At 39.9% G+C, this 17,718-nt stretch overlaps 2 protein-coding genes across 5 annotated transcripts in view; one reads left to right on the top strand and one right to left on the bottom strand.

Moving 5' to 3' along the window:
• Positions 1-17,718, top strand: part of TTC33 (tetratricopeptide repeat domain 33) — a 158,548-nt gene that overhangs the window by 82,564 nt on the left and 58,266 nt on the right. Inside the window, exon 6 of one of the 2 annotated variants that reach the window (XR_013157938.1) lies at positions 14,437-14,626. The gene's annotated coding sequence lies outside the window, so the exon portion shown is untranslated. Of the gene's footprint in view, positions 1-14,436; positions 15,065-17,718 lie in introns of those variants that run through there. The other variant, XM_077117060.1, reaches the window with a different exon arrangement.
• On the bottom strand, positions 948-17,626 carry PTGER4 (prostaglandin E receptor 4). 3 transcript variants are annotated; one of them, XR_013157937.1, is made up of 4 exons: positions 17,068-17,626; positions 15,693-16,677; positions 6,312-7,247; positions 948-1,672 (listed from the first exon to the last, which is right to left on the bottom strand). XR_013157937.1 is itself a non-coding variant. In XM_077117056.1 (3 exons), exons 2-3 carry the CDS (start codon positions 16,575-16,577, stop codon positions 6,657-6,659), a joined length of 1,476 nt encoding a protein of 491 aa, XP_076973171.1. In that variant the 5' UTR covers positions 16,578-16,677; positions 17,068-17,626; the 3' UTR covers positions 2,705-6,656. The 3 variants fall into 3 exon arrangements, 2 of the variants coding, with proteins under 2 accessions (XP_076973171.1, XP_076973173.1); XM_077117056.1 differs by lacking the exon at positions 948-1,672 and having other exon boundaries at positions 2,705-7,247; XM_077117058.1 differs by lacking the exon at positions 948-1,672 and having other exon boundaries at positions 2,705-7,247; positions 15,693-16,623.

Genomic DNA, 17,718 nt, shown 5'->3' with positions numbered 1-17,718 from the left:
CTTGCCATGTGACAGAGGAGCCAAGGATTGCCACCAGCCAATATTTAGGAAGAAAGAATGATCTTGATGATGCCTTGATTTGGACATTTTCCAGGCCTCAAACTGTAAGCTAATAAATTACCATGGTTTAACAACCCATTTCATGATCTCTGCTTAGGAAACTAAACCAGTGACAAGGTATTTGTGTTTTTTTTGTGTGTCATTATAGAGTCATGCATTTAGATTTATTTGATATGTTTCAATCCATACAGTTTTATTCTTACTGATGGTATGTATATCCTAAAGGTTATCCTGCCAAGTTCCTTTTCCAAAGTGGTTGTAATAATTTTACGCTTCCACTAGCAGTGTAGGATTAGCATATGCATTCTTGGTAATTTCATACAAAAATTTTTGAAAATATATTTGTTATATAAGGGTATATCATTGTGGTTTCACTATTATTTCCTCATTTAAAAAATTTAGGATACTATGGATTTCTTATTATAGATGCATATGATTTAGTTCTCTTACATTCCCACAATATGTTTACCAGTTCTGCTTCCATTTCCAATATAATTATATTAGAATTCTGACTTTAAATCTGTATTAATTAGTTAACGACTATGTAATTTTATTAGTCTAGGGAAATAGAACTGACTGGGAAATCTGTAAGTTCTATGAGATTTTTTTTTTTTTTTTTTTTTTTTTTTTACGTGGGCAGGCACCGGGAATTGAACCCGGGTCCTCGGGCATGGCAGGCAAGCATTCTTACCTGCTGAGCCACAGTGGCCCGCCCTCTATGAAATTTTTATAAGAATTGTCTCATGTGACTGTGGGGATATATAAATCCAAATACTGTAGACAGGCTGCAAGCTGAGAACTCTGATGAAGGTTTTTGTTGAATTCTCCAGGAGAAGCTGGCTGGCTGAAGTAGATATGGAAATTCTCTCTTCTGACTGCTGAAATTATCACAGCTTTCAACTGATTGAAGGAGACTTCTCTCATTGCTGAAGGCAATCTCCTCAGTTGATTGTAGATACCATGAGCCATAGATACAATCAACTTACTGATGATTTAAGTTTATAGAATGTCCTCACAGTAACAATCAGGCCAGTGCTTGCTTGACCAAACAACAGGACACCAAAACCTGGCCAAGTTGACACATAACCTTAACCATCACAGTAATCATTAGCCATAGTTGAGCCCACCTAGAATATTGTTTACCTTTCTTGTACATTTTTTTGTTTTTCATGAGTCAGTCATTACCTGTTTTTTTCCATTAGTTTTCCATATGAGTATTATTAATTTTCCTCCTGACTGTCTACTAGAACTTTTATACTCCCCTCAATATTGCCAAATACATAAGATAATCTGTTAGTTCTTTTTCAGCCTTACAGACATGCTTCCTAGCACTCCCTCTCCTTCTTGGCCTGGATTCACTGTGCTCTTTGGTCTGTTGCAGCGCTGTAGCCATGAAGCCATTGCCTTGGACTCATCATTGTTCTTGGAGTTCCCTTTGCTTCACTCTTGTACTGTATCTCTGTGTCCTCCCTTCTCAAGAAAGCAAAATGCTTACTTTGTTTTCCAGATTTTAGTGCTTAGAATTGCCGTGTATTAAAAATTCTTAGGACATAAGTATGTGTGGAATTCTCTTGTGCCCTTCTCTTCCACAGTGGAGAATGGGGTGGATTACCTGGAAGGGTAAAGATAAGGTAATGATAATCTTACTAATATATGAACAAAGGCTTAAGCCCAGTTATCTTTCGCTCTTCCCTTCCTTTCTCCCACGTTGCTTCTGGTCTGAGGCTACAGACACAACTGTGGCCTAGGGCAGCTCCATGCTAAGCAATAGGGTCAAACGCTCTCTTGCTGAGAGTCTCTTTTCTCTCTGCTTTTATTCCTGGTGTATCATTAGTTCATAATCGGAGCATCTTAGACTCAGGTTTGCATGTGGAAGGAGAGGGGCATGGATGGGGCAGTGGTGGAAGAGAGTAAATTTCATGGTTTGTTTTGCTTTGAAACAACAAGCTTAGGAAAATTGAATGTATCATTTTTCTGCATCAATATTTGAGGCCAAAAGACATAGATAACTTTAAGATTACTATGCCTTCATTTTTCCATGGCCCTTTGTGTTGTGGTTCTAATAGGAACCTTGTGGAGAGTGATGGCTATGATTTGGCAAAGGACTCTGGTCAAAGTACTACCTTACTAACACCTCCAATATCACTATCTTTCCTAACACACCTGATCTGGCTTGTTAGGTTGTCTTTACGATTATGAGTTGGTGTTAAAATTACCTTCCTGTCTATTCTATCTTATTGGGACCAGGTAGGATTTAGTACCAGCCAGTTAGATAATCCGAACTTTCCTGCACAGAATATTTGTTTCCTCAATGGCCTGGAACAAATTTCCCACATCAAAACGCAAGGCAAAACAAAACAAAAATCTTTGCATTAAATGGTAATTAATGTGTTAACTCTTATCAGTAAATGTTCAGCACTGAACAGTGCTGAAATTTTTCTTCCTTGGCTGTTCTTTTACGAATAAGCCAGGCTCAAAGTAAAGACATAAGTAATTAACTATAAAGACTCAATCATAAGTGGGCAAGGGATTTGAATAGACATTTTTCCAAAGAATGTATACAAACGCACAATAAGTACATGAAAAGATGCTTAACATCATTAGTCATTAGAGAAATGCAAATCAAAACCACAATGAGATCACTTTTCACCTAGTAGGATAGCTTTAATAAAAACATGGACAATAACAAGTGTTGGCAAGGGTATGGATAAATCAGAACACTCATACCTCGATGGTGGGAATAGCAAATGTTGCCACTTAGGAAGACATATTTCACGCAAAAACTTGTATACAATTGTTCATAGCAGCATTATTCATAACAGCCAAGAAGGAGAAGCAACTCAAATTAACTTGAAGAATGGACAAACAAAATATGGTATATCTATACAGTGGAATATTATTCATCCATAAAAGGAATGAAGTACTGATTCATGCTGCAATAATGATGAACCTTGAAAACATGCTAAGTGAAAGAAGCCAGACACAAAAGGCCACATGTAGTTTGATTCCTTTTATACTAAATGCCCAGAAAAGGCAAATCCACAGAGACAAAAAGTAGATTAGTGTTTGCCAGGAGAAAGGGGGTGGAATGGTGATTGACTGCTAAAGGGAATTGGATTTCTTTTTGGAGTGATGAAAATGTCTGAAGAAGTGATACTGGTTATGGAACTTTGTGAATATACAAAAAACCATTTCATTGTGTACTTTACATGTTTAATTTTATGATATCTGAATTATATTTCAATAAAAAAAAATTTAGCCAGAGTCAATGTTCTGGATGGTGAACCTGAAGTAACAAGTGAGATTATACCTTATATCTTAACAGTGCTAACTTGTGAATGAGGCTATTGTTTTTCCTTCATGTACATGGGTGATCAGAAAACACACACACACATACGTGTGTATATATATTTTGTCTGAAAACATTGTTTCTTAGACAGTGGTTAGAACATCTTAGAAGTCAGAGTCAGATGTTCTTTCCTGAGTCACCCTCCTTTGGCTGAGAGTCACTATGCCATTAGGTCTGTGAAGATGCCAGCCCTGTGTTTCTGTCATCATATAAAAATTTCTTTTAAAAACTTGTGAATAGCAAATTACAAGCTCATTCCTGGGGCATATGGCAACTCGAAGTGTGTCCTCATACTGGCAGTGTCAGCATCACGTCAGTATTGCATCAGCATATATGTCACCATATACCCAAGACCTTCTGAATCAGAAACTTTGAGGGGACCCAGGAATCTGTGTTTTAACAAGGTCTCCAGACAACGATGATGCATACTAAAGTTTGAGAAGCACTGATTGAGAGAACTTACAAGAACGAAGGCCTGCACATTTATGTTAATTTTTGTAATAATTATTAGGTTCTTTACATATAGCAAGTTAAGTATAACACCGCATCCCTCAATGACCCGAGCAAATTGGTGACTTTGAAAGCTATGCAAACTGCACTTTGTTGAATCAGAAAGTAAAGGAAATGACTTTGGAAGTTGTGACTTGGAAGCTGAGTTTTGAACTCCAGTGCTACCTAACTGATTGGAAAATCACACAAGGCTGGGGCCTGAGGTCAAACGGAACCCATCTGGTGCTGCCTACTGAGTGTGGCAGGACTGGATAGACTGAGGCAGTATATGTGGTTGGAGCCAGCAACCTGAGAAGATGGGCCATTGGGTTGGGAAATTGGCTACATTCATGGAATTGAGCAAATAAATATATTGGGGATAATCACAGTCCAGCTTCTTGTGCCACAAGAGAGAGGGCTAGAAAAATCCCAGAGTAATAGATTGTAATTGGAGGTACTGGGGTGAACTCATTGTGATGTGACACACACACATACATATACATATATCCACTCAGATATAGATGTGTGTGTATATGTTATTTCCTAACTCTGTCCACTAATAGGTCCTAAAAACAGACACACCAGCAATAATGCCCCACACCAAAGTGGCAACATATGTCTCCTGATATGATGCTCTGAGAAGGACACATCACTTCTTTGGTATCCCTGCCCAAAATACACAACTTGAATCTAATCATGAGGAAACATTAGATATCCAAATTGAAGAACATTCCACAAAATGATGTCCTCGCACTTTTCAAAAATATCAAGGTCATGAAGTCAGGGCAAGACTGAACAACTGTTCCAGTTTGAAGGAGCTAAAAAGATGTAACAGATGCAATACATGATTCTAGATGAGACCCAAACCCAGAACGGAAAGGGAAAAAAGGGAGGGTTTTGTATGTATGTGTGTATTTGGATTTTGTTTATTTGTTTTGCTATAAAAGACATTATTAGAAAAACTGGTGAACTACATATATGGTAAATGTGGATTACATAGTGGCATGAAGTCAATGTTAATATTTTGATGGGTGTGCTGTTGTTAGCAGAGAGTGTTTTTGTTATAAATATATACATATGTTATATAATATATGGGGGTAATAGGGTGATATGTCTGTAACTTATTTTCACATAGTTCAGAAAAATAATAATGAAAAAGAGAATGTTAAGGCAAATGTGATAATGCTACCGACTGCAGAATCTGGGTGAAGAGTCAGTAATAATGAGCACAACTAGAAACCAGATGGTGATTTTTAAGTATAATTTTCTAATAAGTGGCTCTAGGGTACTATTCTTACGACTTTAAATGTGAAATTATTTCAAAATAAAGTTTTTTAAAATTCATTTTAAAAGGAAACAGAAGACTACCTGAAACAAACAGAAATCACACATGTTTTCCAAAACTTAGGCTATGGAACTCTGAGTGTATTTATTGTAATCTTCAAAATAATTTCAATTGGTACAACTGCTGTTAAAAACCATATCAATATCAGGCTCAGAATTTGATTACAACCAAGCAATTCACAAAAACACTTTAAGCAACAAAACATGCTCAATATTTCTTTGAGAAAGATCCTTCAAATATAGCATTCCTGGATATTACTATTATAATTACTATTATAAGGTGACCCTTAAGTGCCCAAATTATGCACCCCTTTTGTTGCTAATTTTTCATAACATGTGAAAAGCTAATTTAACCAATTCTTCCATATCTCAAAAATTCTTAATGGTGCAACTTGCCTTCCACTTAAATTTTAAAGGATATTCTAAGTCACTTTAGGAAAGTAAAACTATGTATACTTTCCAGGGGAAAACAACCTGCTTAGAATTTTAATTTTTATAGTTTACATTTCAATTATGGGTTATTTATTAAAGACTTTTTGATTTATTACATTTTTAAGTACCAGTTAGGGGGGACCTAAAAGTAGAAAATATTTACCAGCGTGTTAAGTTCTTCAGAAATCACAGTTTTCTGGATAAATAAATGTAGCAACAATAACAATTTCTCACTATGTATAAATACATAGTTTTGAAAAACTTTAATATTTTGGACTGTATTCATCACTCCTTAAATAGTATTTTTCTTTAATCCTCTGATAGTAATAAACTCTTTAAAATTCACATCTATTTTATAGATAATAGTATCACTGTAAATTTTTAACACTTTGGTCTGAACTTGCTTGTGGAATAAGCTAACATCTGCAACTTCATCTGGTTATACTGGGAGGAATGGGTTATCGTAATTTATCATACCTTGTATTAACATTAAACCTTCTCATAGAGAAGAAAATACTTTAAATACCTTAAATCATATTTACAACAATACAAATTCACATTTTCATGCTTTAGTGAGACACTTAAAATGTTCATAAGGTGGTCCCCATTTTTTATTGGAATAGAGCCCTTCTAGTACCTGACGCTTTGCTGCTGAATGCCAGATATAAAGCTCTTAATGTTATGAAGAAGCAAAACCTCTACCATTCTCCTGTCAAGTAGGGAAACTGAGGGTAGATCTTCCCAGCAGTCAAGTTGTGACAGCAATCCTATGTCATAGAGGGGCCACAGCCAATGTACTTCGGTCCTTGGGACACATGTGAATCAGCTTGTCTGAAAAGTGCTCAAAAGCCAGGATTTTCTCTAAAGCAAGTTCTAGGATGAAAGTAGCCCTTCTGAGCACAACTAAACACTTCATTTTTGTGTCTATTGCACGGGATTTTATAAGGTTCCAGAAACAGTGCTGTATTTCTTTCCTTCCTTACTATATACATTTTTCTGATAAGTTCAGTGATTCATTAGGAAACGTTACTTGCAGGGAATTCCCCTTTGGGGCAGACCCAGCCCTGCTGCTCCCACCAACCTCATCCACCAGTAAGACAGTCTCCGAGTCCTGCCCCTGGGAGGAGTCTGAGGTCTCTGATATTCGTAAAGTCCTCAGTGAGGTGGTGTCTCCTCGGCTCAGGCCCATGCCAGGCACACCAGGAAGCAAATTCCTGCCTCCAAGGCTATTGTCGCTGAGTTCTGGCAGGTAAAGTAGGGTTTGAGATGTGCTGCTGATCTCCTTCAGCTCCCGGGAGAGGAAGGAGCGAGAGTGGCTGGACACTGCAGAAGATGTCCTTCGACTGTCAGAACAATGCTGTCCAGAACGGTCTCTGCGTGTCCCACCGATGCGGCAGAAGAGGCATTTGATCTTTTCTATCACCTTACTGAGCACTGTCTTGCGCAGGAGGATGTATATCCAGGGGTCCAGAATGGGATTCACAGAAGCAATTCGGATGGCCTGCAAATCTGGGTTTTTGCTGATAACACGTTCCAAACTTGGCTGATATAATTGGTTCACAAACACTCGCACCTGCATGAATGAGATGCCCACATTTAGATTTTTGCAATAACCAACTGGGAAAACAAATGCAATGTCTAATTTAGCAACATTAGGTAACTGCCCTCTCCTTTGGTAATAGGTGCCAAGGAAAAGGCAGCCAACACCATAAGCCCCAGAAATCCAGTGATTGTATAATTAGATTAATGTTTTGACTTAGTATAAATTTACATGTTTTTGTAACTATCTTATGAATATCTTCCCTAGATCAAAGATGGTATCCCCCCAAAAAAGCAAGGTGTGTACAGGCTATTATGCATAAAGTCCCTTTGAGAGGCATTCTATCAACTTCATAAGTACTTTTGTAATTTGGATGAGGAATCTTTTCTCCAACCGCCATTGTTTTCCCTTATTCTATCTGCCATCGTGTATATTTTAAATGAAACTGCCCTTTTAAATCAGCTAACCATTTAATTATCACAGAAAAACCCAGAGATTCCCACCACTAAGAGTCCAGAAAGAATTTTTATTGGAAAATTTAAAAACAATATCTAGATTTCCTATTATCGAAAATGACCAGAAAATAGTTTTTTTAATTTATTTTCTTTAAAATACAAGTGTCTGTTCCCAGGTATTATAATCATTAGTGTAACCAATTCTTCCTCCAACCAAAAGCCTTTTCCAATCCATTCCCTCTCACTGCATTTTCACTTGGATTATTATATCAGGCAATAATATTATATCAGGAATATTATATCAGGCAACCCATCCTCCAAACAGTTAACAGATTATTTCTAAAACACAGATCTGATTATGCTACTCAGCAGCTAACCTTTTAATGGCACCCTGATGCTTTTGCTCAGAAAGTCAACACTCAACTGCCACTCAGTAAATTCATCCTGATACTCCAATCAGAATCATTCCTTCCTTTGGACTTGTATAGCATTTGAGCCAAGAAATAACCAAGAGCTGAAAGAGCCCTCTGGACAAAGCAGCGATGACACATTGCACAGCAGTATGTGAGTTATTTAGGGCAAGAGCCATGTCTGCCAGTCTACTACCACATGCCAGGCTCACAAAAAGGAAGGAAATGCAAGCAAAACGAAGTAAAGGCAAAAAAAAAAAAACAAGAAAAACAACCCCAACCTATTTGCTATTTTGGAGTCTTATTTGGGCAGATAAAAATTTGCTCTTAATATAATCATTTATTTACTCACACTTTTTTTGCATATAAACATTTAACAATAAGCACTTACTATATATTAGGCATTGTGATAGATTATGGGGACAAAAAGTTGCATTAGATATCATAAACTTCTTGAAGACACAGAGTAATGCATAGTCCAGAAGACAAATAAGTAGATCAGCCATTTCTGTAGGAGGGTGTCAGAAGGTGCTTCTTGCAGGGGTGAGGTTTGCACTGAGTTTTGATGGATGAGTGGGAGATTGCTAAATTTAGAAGGAAGGACATAACATTTCAGATAGAGGTAACTCCATGTGCAAAGTCATGAAACAATGAAAAGATATGCCAGTTGCTGGCAACTTAAAATGATTTAGTGAAAAGAGCAAGAATTTGTGCAAACCGAGTGAGACTCACTTAATCACTTTTGAAAAAGCACTTGTTAAAGTGCACTCTCATAAAAAGTGTTACTTTTTTTTTTTTGGTCTAGATCTCATGTCTAATTCCAGTAGGATAACATATTAGAACCTCAGCTGTAATTTCTATAAAAAGTAGTGAGTTTAAGATAATTTGCCATATATCTTTGTGCCATTATTAATTATTTTAGGTTAGAGAGAAGAGGTGAATCTTACAGCCAAGGGGGATATATAGAAAACCATAAAAAGAAGAACGTGAAACTCACAAAAGCACAGCAGAAGCCATTTAATTTGGTTCAAATATCCCTAACTTTAATAAGATATAGGGATTTGACTATCTTACCATACAGTAAAACAATGCTCATGGTATAGGAATCACCAAGAAAGGGTTAAATTTTATTCTGTGTTTTCTTTTTTAAAAGCCAGGGATGTGTAAGGGATATTTTAGAAAGATTTATAATAATTTGGATAAAAAAGAAAGTTTAGAATGTTTAAGGAATACATTTCATTAATCTGCAAATTTCACTTACATGAAACTTATTCCTGGATGATGCTGGATCAGCGAGGTATAAATCTCTATTTCCAGTTCTCAACTAGAATTTAGACCTACAGATTCCATAATCCTTTATTAGCAAATTTTTGTTGTTGTTCATTTATTTTTTGTTTTTAGAACGCCTTTGGTTGCAAAATCTGCCCTAAACATATTTTAGCAACAAAGCCTGAAGTGGACAGATGGTGAGGCTATTTAGAATCTGTCTTTATTCCACTTAGTGTGAATATTCCTGTATTTTGCTCCCAGGCCTAATGAGGATATTACATCACCTATGGCAGGATTTGTCTGGGTTCAAACTTGCGACGTCAAGACTGAAGGTGGCAGTGTTGCTCCACTTGGGAGTTTTTGGTACCACAGGATTTGTCCCCACCCACCCACCCCCACCCCTGCCCCTAAGGAGCATTTTGCACAGCCATCTCCAAGATAATCTTTCAGAGCAGACTCTTGGTTAAATCTGAACTTGCAATTCTGAGATTTTAATATCGAACTGATTTGTTGCTGGTTGCTTCTTCCACTACAATCTCAAAGGAAACATGATTCCTATTAAAAGGAGGAAAAACTTTTGAGCAGTTTAAATGGATATAAAAGGAATGAGAATTTATAGCTATTTAAAGGAATGCACTAGGAGTTAGCACTTTATTTTTAAATTTCTGTGACTTTTTAGAAAAGTTAGAATGTTTATAAAAACATTAATTTGGGGGTTTTCATGTTAAAGGTGATGAGAGGCAAAGAATCATTTCTTTGCTTCATTTTATGCATATCATGAATTTATCTTGACTCGTGATTATAACAAAGGGATACAAAAGGACGCTGTATTAAAAGTATGCTGTACTTGAAAGTTTCAAGGGTGGAAAGGTTACAATTAGTACAATCCACTGAATCTTGTCATTTAATGCTGTTTTAGTAAAGAAGAGCTTACAGTGTAGCAAAAGGAAAAGTATATAAAGCAACAGTCTAAATTCAGGTAAAAAGCATTGTTAAAAGCTGGTCAAATTATTTGAAAAGAATCCATATAAAAAAGTTTTCCTTTGCAGCATATTCTCAATGGAGATTTACTTCATGTACAGGAAGAAGAAAAGACAAACAAAACAGAACAAATGAAAATAAAACCTCCCCAAACTCCAAGCATTTCATAATGTTTGACAAAAAACAAACAAATAACAACAGAAACTTCTTTACTTTAAAGGCTCATTGATTTGCTTTTCTCCAGGGAGAAAATCTAGATTAAGTGGAATATCCACAGCAGTACTTGAATGTCATGTGGGTAGGTGAAAGCGCTTGTCTGGAATTTTTGTCCATCAGGTTCTGTATGTTACAGAGAATAAACATGCTCAGGCAGTTTCCAGTGTTGGAAGAGTGTGCTGTTTCCCCTTTAAGTTAGGGGAAAATAATTCACTAAATAAAACAACATAAATACTCTTCTAATTTTAAGAGTTAGTCTATTTCTTAGGAGCTGCAGATTTGTGCATGTGGCTTATCATTAATACTGATGTACATTATAGTATTTTTAAAATCTCGAGGTTGATTAGAGATTAGCGTTCCAGAGCATAAAAGACACAGCACTGGAACATAATTTGGAGAAAATATGATCAAGTAAAAAGGTGTGGTGACAGGAAAAATTTAAGGGAGGGTAATATGTTGCAGAGGTAAGCATCTAAGCTTTGGAATAAAAGAAACCTATTATAAACTTGTGGCTCTGCTCCTTATAATTTATGTAAAAATTTTGAAAGTACTAAATACAGTGCCCCCCATATAATATACATGCAGGTTGTTACTTTTTTGTAACCCATACATTAAAGCTTGGCCTCTTTGGAATAAATCAACAATTTGAAAAACACAGCTTAGAGTTAGGTTTGGGGTATGGTTAATGACCTGGTATTAAAAACACGTACTTCCTGCTTAAGAATAGCCTGTTGGCAGGGAATGTCCAATTGCAAAAGAATGTTGAAATCCTGATTAGGCCAATTTAGTAATTGACTGTCAAAGTAGTAAAGTTTTCTAATATACAAGATCCTGGAACTGGATTTGTGCGTGCTACTTGTTCTGTTCCAAGCACATAAAAGGAATGAGCTGTGTGTGCTCAGTTATCTAACTGCCTTGTGAAAAGACCAAAATTGACACAGCTGTTACTAGAAGTTCTTATTACTATTTTTTAATGGCAAAAAATCTTTAAGTAAAAGATTTACCAGGGGAAACAGACCTTGATTGGGTGGCAGTGTAAAAGAGCTCGGGGTTTGTTCCCTCTGGGTCACTAACTGGTTATATATTACAGGCAAATTATGTAAATCTCTATAGGGTCACCAACACTGAAAATTTATTTCTGAAATACGTTTTTTTTAGCTCTAACTTTCAACATTCTGATAGGTGACTAGAAAAAAATCACTTCAGCTCTGGAAAAAAAATCTTGCTAGTAGATGTTCAATAAAACCAAGGCTTGACAGGTCAGCTAGGTATGGTAAAAAGGGGAATTAGACTGATTTGCCTACAGTCACTCAGCAATTAAAGAATGATGTAAGTTCTTCATTTGCAGCTGAGGAAACTGAGATACAGAGAAAATGAAAAAACAAACAACCCCCCCCCCCCCCCAAACAGTCTACCTTACTTTCTTTCTAGGACTTCTTATAGAATCAAATGGGATGCAGGATGTGGAAATGCCTTACTTTTACGTATTACTCTGCAGTCTCAATGTACTACTACTATGTCTGCAATTTCATGTATGACTAAAAAATTGCTTCTAGGAATTGCTATTTTTTAATTTTAGCAAAAAGAATCAAATAGGTACTCCGATTCTGTTGTAATAGTGCCCAAACTTGTGGCATCACTCTTGTACCTATCAGTGTGAATTTTACTCATCTGAATTCCCATCAATCATATTTTAATGACTCTATTTTCAGTTTGTCCACTATAAATAAGAGTATCTATTTATAGTTTTCATCAGCCCTTATAAACTTTTTCTGATTAAATGATGTAGAAAGCCTTATAGCAACAACTAGTTTATAGTAAGCAACCAAATAAACACTCACAGGAAATTATTTTCATAAGGACGTAAGTTTTACCTGACCAAGGCAGATTAATCAAATTGGCCATTCTGCCACTAACAGAGAAGAGTCTTTGTTATTTTAGAGCAAGAAGAAAGAAAAGAAAAGAAGCAAACACTCAACAATTACAGCCTATGCATGAGAGAAAATGCCTTTCCAAATTCTACAGACAGTTTAGCCCTGAGACAAAAGATTTGACTATAATCATTATCTTAACATTCACAACTGCAAAATTAGGCACCAAAAAATTGATATAGCTACATCTTTTAACACTTTGGCAGTGTAAAGCTGTCTTGCTTACATCTTTCTAAAGCATGTAATCCCTTTTATTTATCTTAACTGCAGACTTTCATTTTTTTCAGCTTCTCCTGTATTTTAAAAAATCAAGACTGGCTATAATCAGAAGAATGGACAAAATGGCAAGACCCGCCTCTGCATAAATCTTGTCATTTGATGTTCCTTGTAGAGTCTACTTACACTTTCTTTGTTAGACTATGACCTTCTTTAGAGAATTTTGCAAGTTCAGCACAGTTCCTTATATCCAGTTTCCCAATGTTTCTAAAGTTCCTAATCTGAGCTTAGTTCAGTTTATGAGAAATACAAATTTTGGATAGCAAATTAAAATTTACTTTTGATACTAAACTCAGTATCAACCTTCCTCCAAAGGCAGCTATAGCTTTTTCTTTGCTGGTGCCCAAAGACTTGAAATCAAAACTGGCTGCTTTGCAGTAGCTGCTTGTTTTTCCTTGCATACTGTATCAAGCTTTCTGGAGTTCCAAGTAAACTATATTTGCTCTATTTGCCTTTCTAAAACATTTTAATATTATTTAAAGGGCTCAATTTTCCTCAAATGGAATTAACAACCAACTTGATTTGATAAAAGTTAAATTACATGCTTCATTCGTTTCCTTGGACCTGAAGATAGATCCAATTGCTTAAATGCCAGAGGGTTAGGAAGCATTAATCTTAAATTACAAAATGAATATGGGAACATGGAAAAAATCAGGAAAATGATAAAAGTAAACTAAGGAAGACTATGTTGTGAATAAAATTTTTGAATAACTACTGAATCGTGGTTAGGTGGGTAGTATAATGACTGCTACATTTATCACTAATTACAATTAAATTGATTTTGAAATTAGATTACTAGTAACCCAAACTACTAAAGGCTAAAAACTAAAGCCTCTATCACTTGTATAGCTACTTATTTCTTTCAAAGGAATGAGAGTGCTTGACTAATATGATTACTTCTTAGCTGAGCCAGTTTCAATTTCAAGATGAAATTCCTCAGTACCCACGATACGTATTTATAGAGTGGATAGTATTTTTTTATTAGTTAAAATGCAGTTCATTTGCAAGCCACAAATAGAGCGTCTATAGTTTCTTGCCTTTAGCTCTTCAAACAATTTAAAAGGCTTTGTGATAAATGGCCCCACACCTTAGGGCCAGGTCTACCACTTCAGCCCATAAGATGAGTTAAAGTTCTTATGCCTCTCTAGCTGCTGGAAGAAAATACTTCATCTGAACTGTCCAGTGATCAATAGCTCCACATGCTCACCTCCAACCAAAACACATTTAATTATGTGTATGTTGCTACCCTTCTAACTCTAATTCCTTAAAGTGGATATTCTGTAAATAACAACCACTCACACTGTCATTTACTGTTCTATAGAACATAAGGCAGAGGCTGGAGAATCCTGGCCCCAGCAGGAACTGCAGTGCTTCATCCAAAATCTCACTTTATTCTGAGCTGCCATTTCAGACAGTAAAATATATTAATATGGCTCAAGTGTAACTAACTCTGTAAATTACACTGGGTCCTGGAATGGTTTTAAAGTCTCTTTTGGTCAATTATATTTACTTCTGTTTATACAAATTGGCAAGAAGCTACTGTATGCGGGCTTTCAGCCACCTCTATGTTCCTTCCATTTACAGTCACTTTTATCAGATGTAATTTTTTTATAATAAAGATCCCAGGTCAGTATTAATAAGGGAAAGGAGGGAATAAAAGCTCATTCAATTTCCTTTCTTTTAGATACCAACAAGCATGAGGAAGATCAGTCATCTTCTCAGATGGTAGTTCAGAATTTCCAGGAATGTGGTATTTTGAGAGATGGAAAACTTGGAACTAGTTGCTTTCAAGAGAAGCTCTGGATAAAGCATTATGCCCTGCCCATCTGCTTCTGGTGTATTCAACTTCAAAGACAGGCAAAATAGAGAATCAGGTAGGTTTTGACTCTTTTTGCTGATAATATTTACAAAATTAATCCAAAGGTAATTTTAAAGAAGTTGTCCTAAAAATGAAGTGCACCAAAAAATCAGACAGACACACTGCCCAAAGGCCAAAATTGGAAGTTTTGTAGGACAAAGTCATGATGTAATATCACACGTGCAGGTTTGGAAGTCAGAGGGACCTATGGTATCACCCACATAATGTCTGGCTTTGGCAATAAACAAGACCAGGTCTAAACCTCAGCTTCTCCATAATGGCACTATATTCTCAGGGTATTTGAGAATTCAAATTCAATACCCAAAGTCCACCAACCTGTTCATAATAGCCCCTCAAGACATGAGAAACCTTGCATTCTTGTCTCCCAGAGAGGATGGAGGAGCCTGAGTCTGGGCATGCCCTGTGTAGGAACAGGGACCCACATGTGCATGGAGAAGTGAAGAGCAGGGAACCTCGATTTACAGTGTAGCTTCTGCTGCATGGATTTAAATAAGTCTTATCTTTTGGGCCTCTCTCAATTCCCTGTGTCAAGTGAGGGAGTTAGACTCGAATAAAAGGCATCCAAAAGCTCTCCTAGCTCTAAAATTCTAACACGTTACATAAGTCAAAACAGCCAAAATCTCAAGCTCCTAGGAACGGTGCAAACCAAAGAAATCGCTACCTATGACATTTCAGGCTCTCTCGTTCACAGCTCACAGCGGGGAGAACCAGGCTGTGACACACAGCGGTTTCCCCTCCACATCTGACAGAAAGTGGAGCAGGGTGTTTCCCAGAAGGTTCAACCCCAGTGTCAGGCAGCAAGGGACAGGGGCAGGGGCTGGCCAGATAGAGAAAGGAAACCCGGCTTCCGGAAAAAGGACCTCCAGGATGCAGGGGGAAAGCACCTGCTAAGTCTTCTTAGGGAGAGAGAGGTATGGGCGTCAGGGCTGCTTTGAGAAACTGGGGATGGGGATCCCAGATCGGACCTGGTGGAGACCAGTTTAGCACCAAGGCATCAGAGGAGGAGGAGGGAGGTGGATGCGGGTACAGGGTCGAGTGGGGTCCCAGCCCCGGCCACTCACCACCAGCGGGATGGAGCAGATGAGCACCACCAGGGAGGTGGCGATGAGTAAGATGACCATCTGGATCTCTGCGCCCGCGATGCGGCGGAAGCTCCGGCGGCGGCGAAAGTCGCTGAGCCGCGGCAGGGCGGGGGAGGCTGAGGCTGGGTGGCCGCGCCAGGCTGGGGAGGCGGCCACGGCGGCGGCGGCGGCGGCCGCGTGGTTCTGCTCGGTGCCCAACGACGTGCGGCGCATGAACTGGCTGTGCATGCGGAGCAGCGCGCCGCACACGAGCACGTTGCAGAGGACCGTGGCGAGGATGAGGAAGGAGCTGAAGCCCGCGTACATGTAGGAGAAGGCGGCGTGCGCCGTCACGTTGGTGGTCCAGTCGATGAAGCACCAGGTGTCCGGGTACTGCAGGCGCGAGCTGCCCAGGCCCATGTTGGGCAGCGCGCAGAACAGCACGTTGGACACATAGACCGCGAAGAGCGTGAGGCCCGCCAGCCGCTTGTCCACATAGTGGCTGTAGAAGTAGGCGTGGTTGATGGCCAGGTAGCGCTCGATGCTCATGGCGCAGATGATGCTGAGGCCCGACAGGCCGAAGAAGAGCAGGATGAAGGTGCTGTACTCGCAGAGCGCGTCACCCCCGGGCCACTGGCCCTTCATGTACGTGGCGATGGTCACCGGGCTCACCAGCAAAGTACCCAACAGGTCGGTGACGGCCAGCCCGCAGACCAGCGTGTAGAAGGTCGTCTCCTTCTGCTCTTTGCGCGACTTGCACAGCACCACAATAGCCACCAGGTTGCCCACAACCCCGAAGATGAACATCACCGCCGGGATGGTCACCGGGCTGTTCAGCCGTTCCGGGTAAAGGGAGGCGGACGCATTGGTCCCGGGGCTGGACATAGTGCTAGTGGCCGGCCCTGCGCAGCCCTCAGGTTCCAGGCTGGGTCTGGGATGGTAGGAGAGAGGCGAAGGCGGGGTGAGCACTTGGGAGGTGTCAGACCTGCGTCCAAGAAGCAATATGCGGGTGAGACGTGAGGAGCCGCTCGACTCTACATTGGGGATCGACGCCACTTACCAACTGGGGCGACCCAAATCTCCAAGCTCCCGATCTGTCCTGCCGGCATCGCCACTCTACCGTCATTAATATTTATAAGCTGATGCTGCTGTTCCCTCCTCCTCCTCCCCCCAACTCAACTCACTCTACTGCCAAGATGAACAAGACCCATCTCCCGGGAAAAGTGGTTCACTATTGTTATTCCCGATAGAACCAGAGTCCATTAAATTCTTCGCTGAGAACAAGTTTTGGAAGACAAGTTGGAGAGTTGCGCTGTGTCCCCCCACCCCCCACCCCATCCGCCTTCTCTGTCCTGTGCCCCTAGCCCCATCTCACCTGTTACGGCGGTGGCAGCCCCGTGGGTCCCCAGTGTAATCCCTCGGATGCCCCAGTCAAGCCTCCAACCTGCCCCTCAGCCTTGCCCCGCTCAGTCAGGAGCTTGCCAAGCCTTTGCCTTCTCAGAGCTGGGACTCAGCGGCTGCCAATTTTCCGGAACTGGGATCAGGGCGGCCAGCTATTTAAAACATGGAGAACCAGAGGGGGCCAGTGGTGGGGGTTAATGAAGGTTCGTCTTGGATGTCTTGTTTAATTTATTTTTCTTGCTTCAAAGAGGAATCCCAGCTTTGCAGAGCCCGCAGGTCCCGTTCACCGGCGGACAGCGCTCAGGTGTCGCGGCCGTGCGCAGGTGGCGTCGAACCTCCTCCCTGGTCGCCCTCCTCCCCGGCCACGGACAGCACGGGGGGCTATCGGGGCTGGCGACTGCCACTGCGGCCACTCTTGGAGCCCTGGAGTCGGCTCGGGGTCCGCTCAACCTGGGGCTCGGACATGGAGCGGTTCATCTTCTGTCTCACGAACTGCAGGACTGCGGGCTCTGCTCTTGCCCTTCCAGCTCTAAACAAACTTTTCTCCGGCTTCAAGTTCCCCTGGAGGGGGCGGAGACAGAGAGCGCGCGGCCCGGGCGCCCATTGGCCAGCCTGGGAGGAGGCG

The sequence above is a fragment of the Tamandua tetradactyla genome, chromosome 9 (assembly GCF_023851605.1).
Source record: "Tamandua tetradactyla isolate mTamTet1 chromosome 9, mTamTet1.pri, whole genome shotgun sequence".
Taxonomy (NCBI): Eukaryota; Metazoa; Chordata; class Mammalia; order Pilosa; family Myrmecophagidae; genus Tamandua; species Tamandua tetradactyla.
Note: the sequence above shows the minus strand (reverse complement) of the source record. Positions and strands in the feature narration are given on the sequence as shown.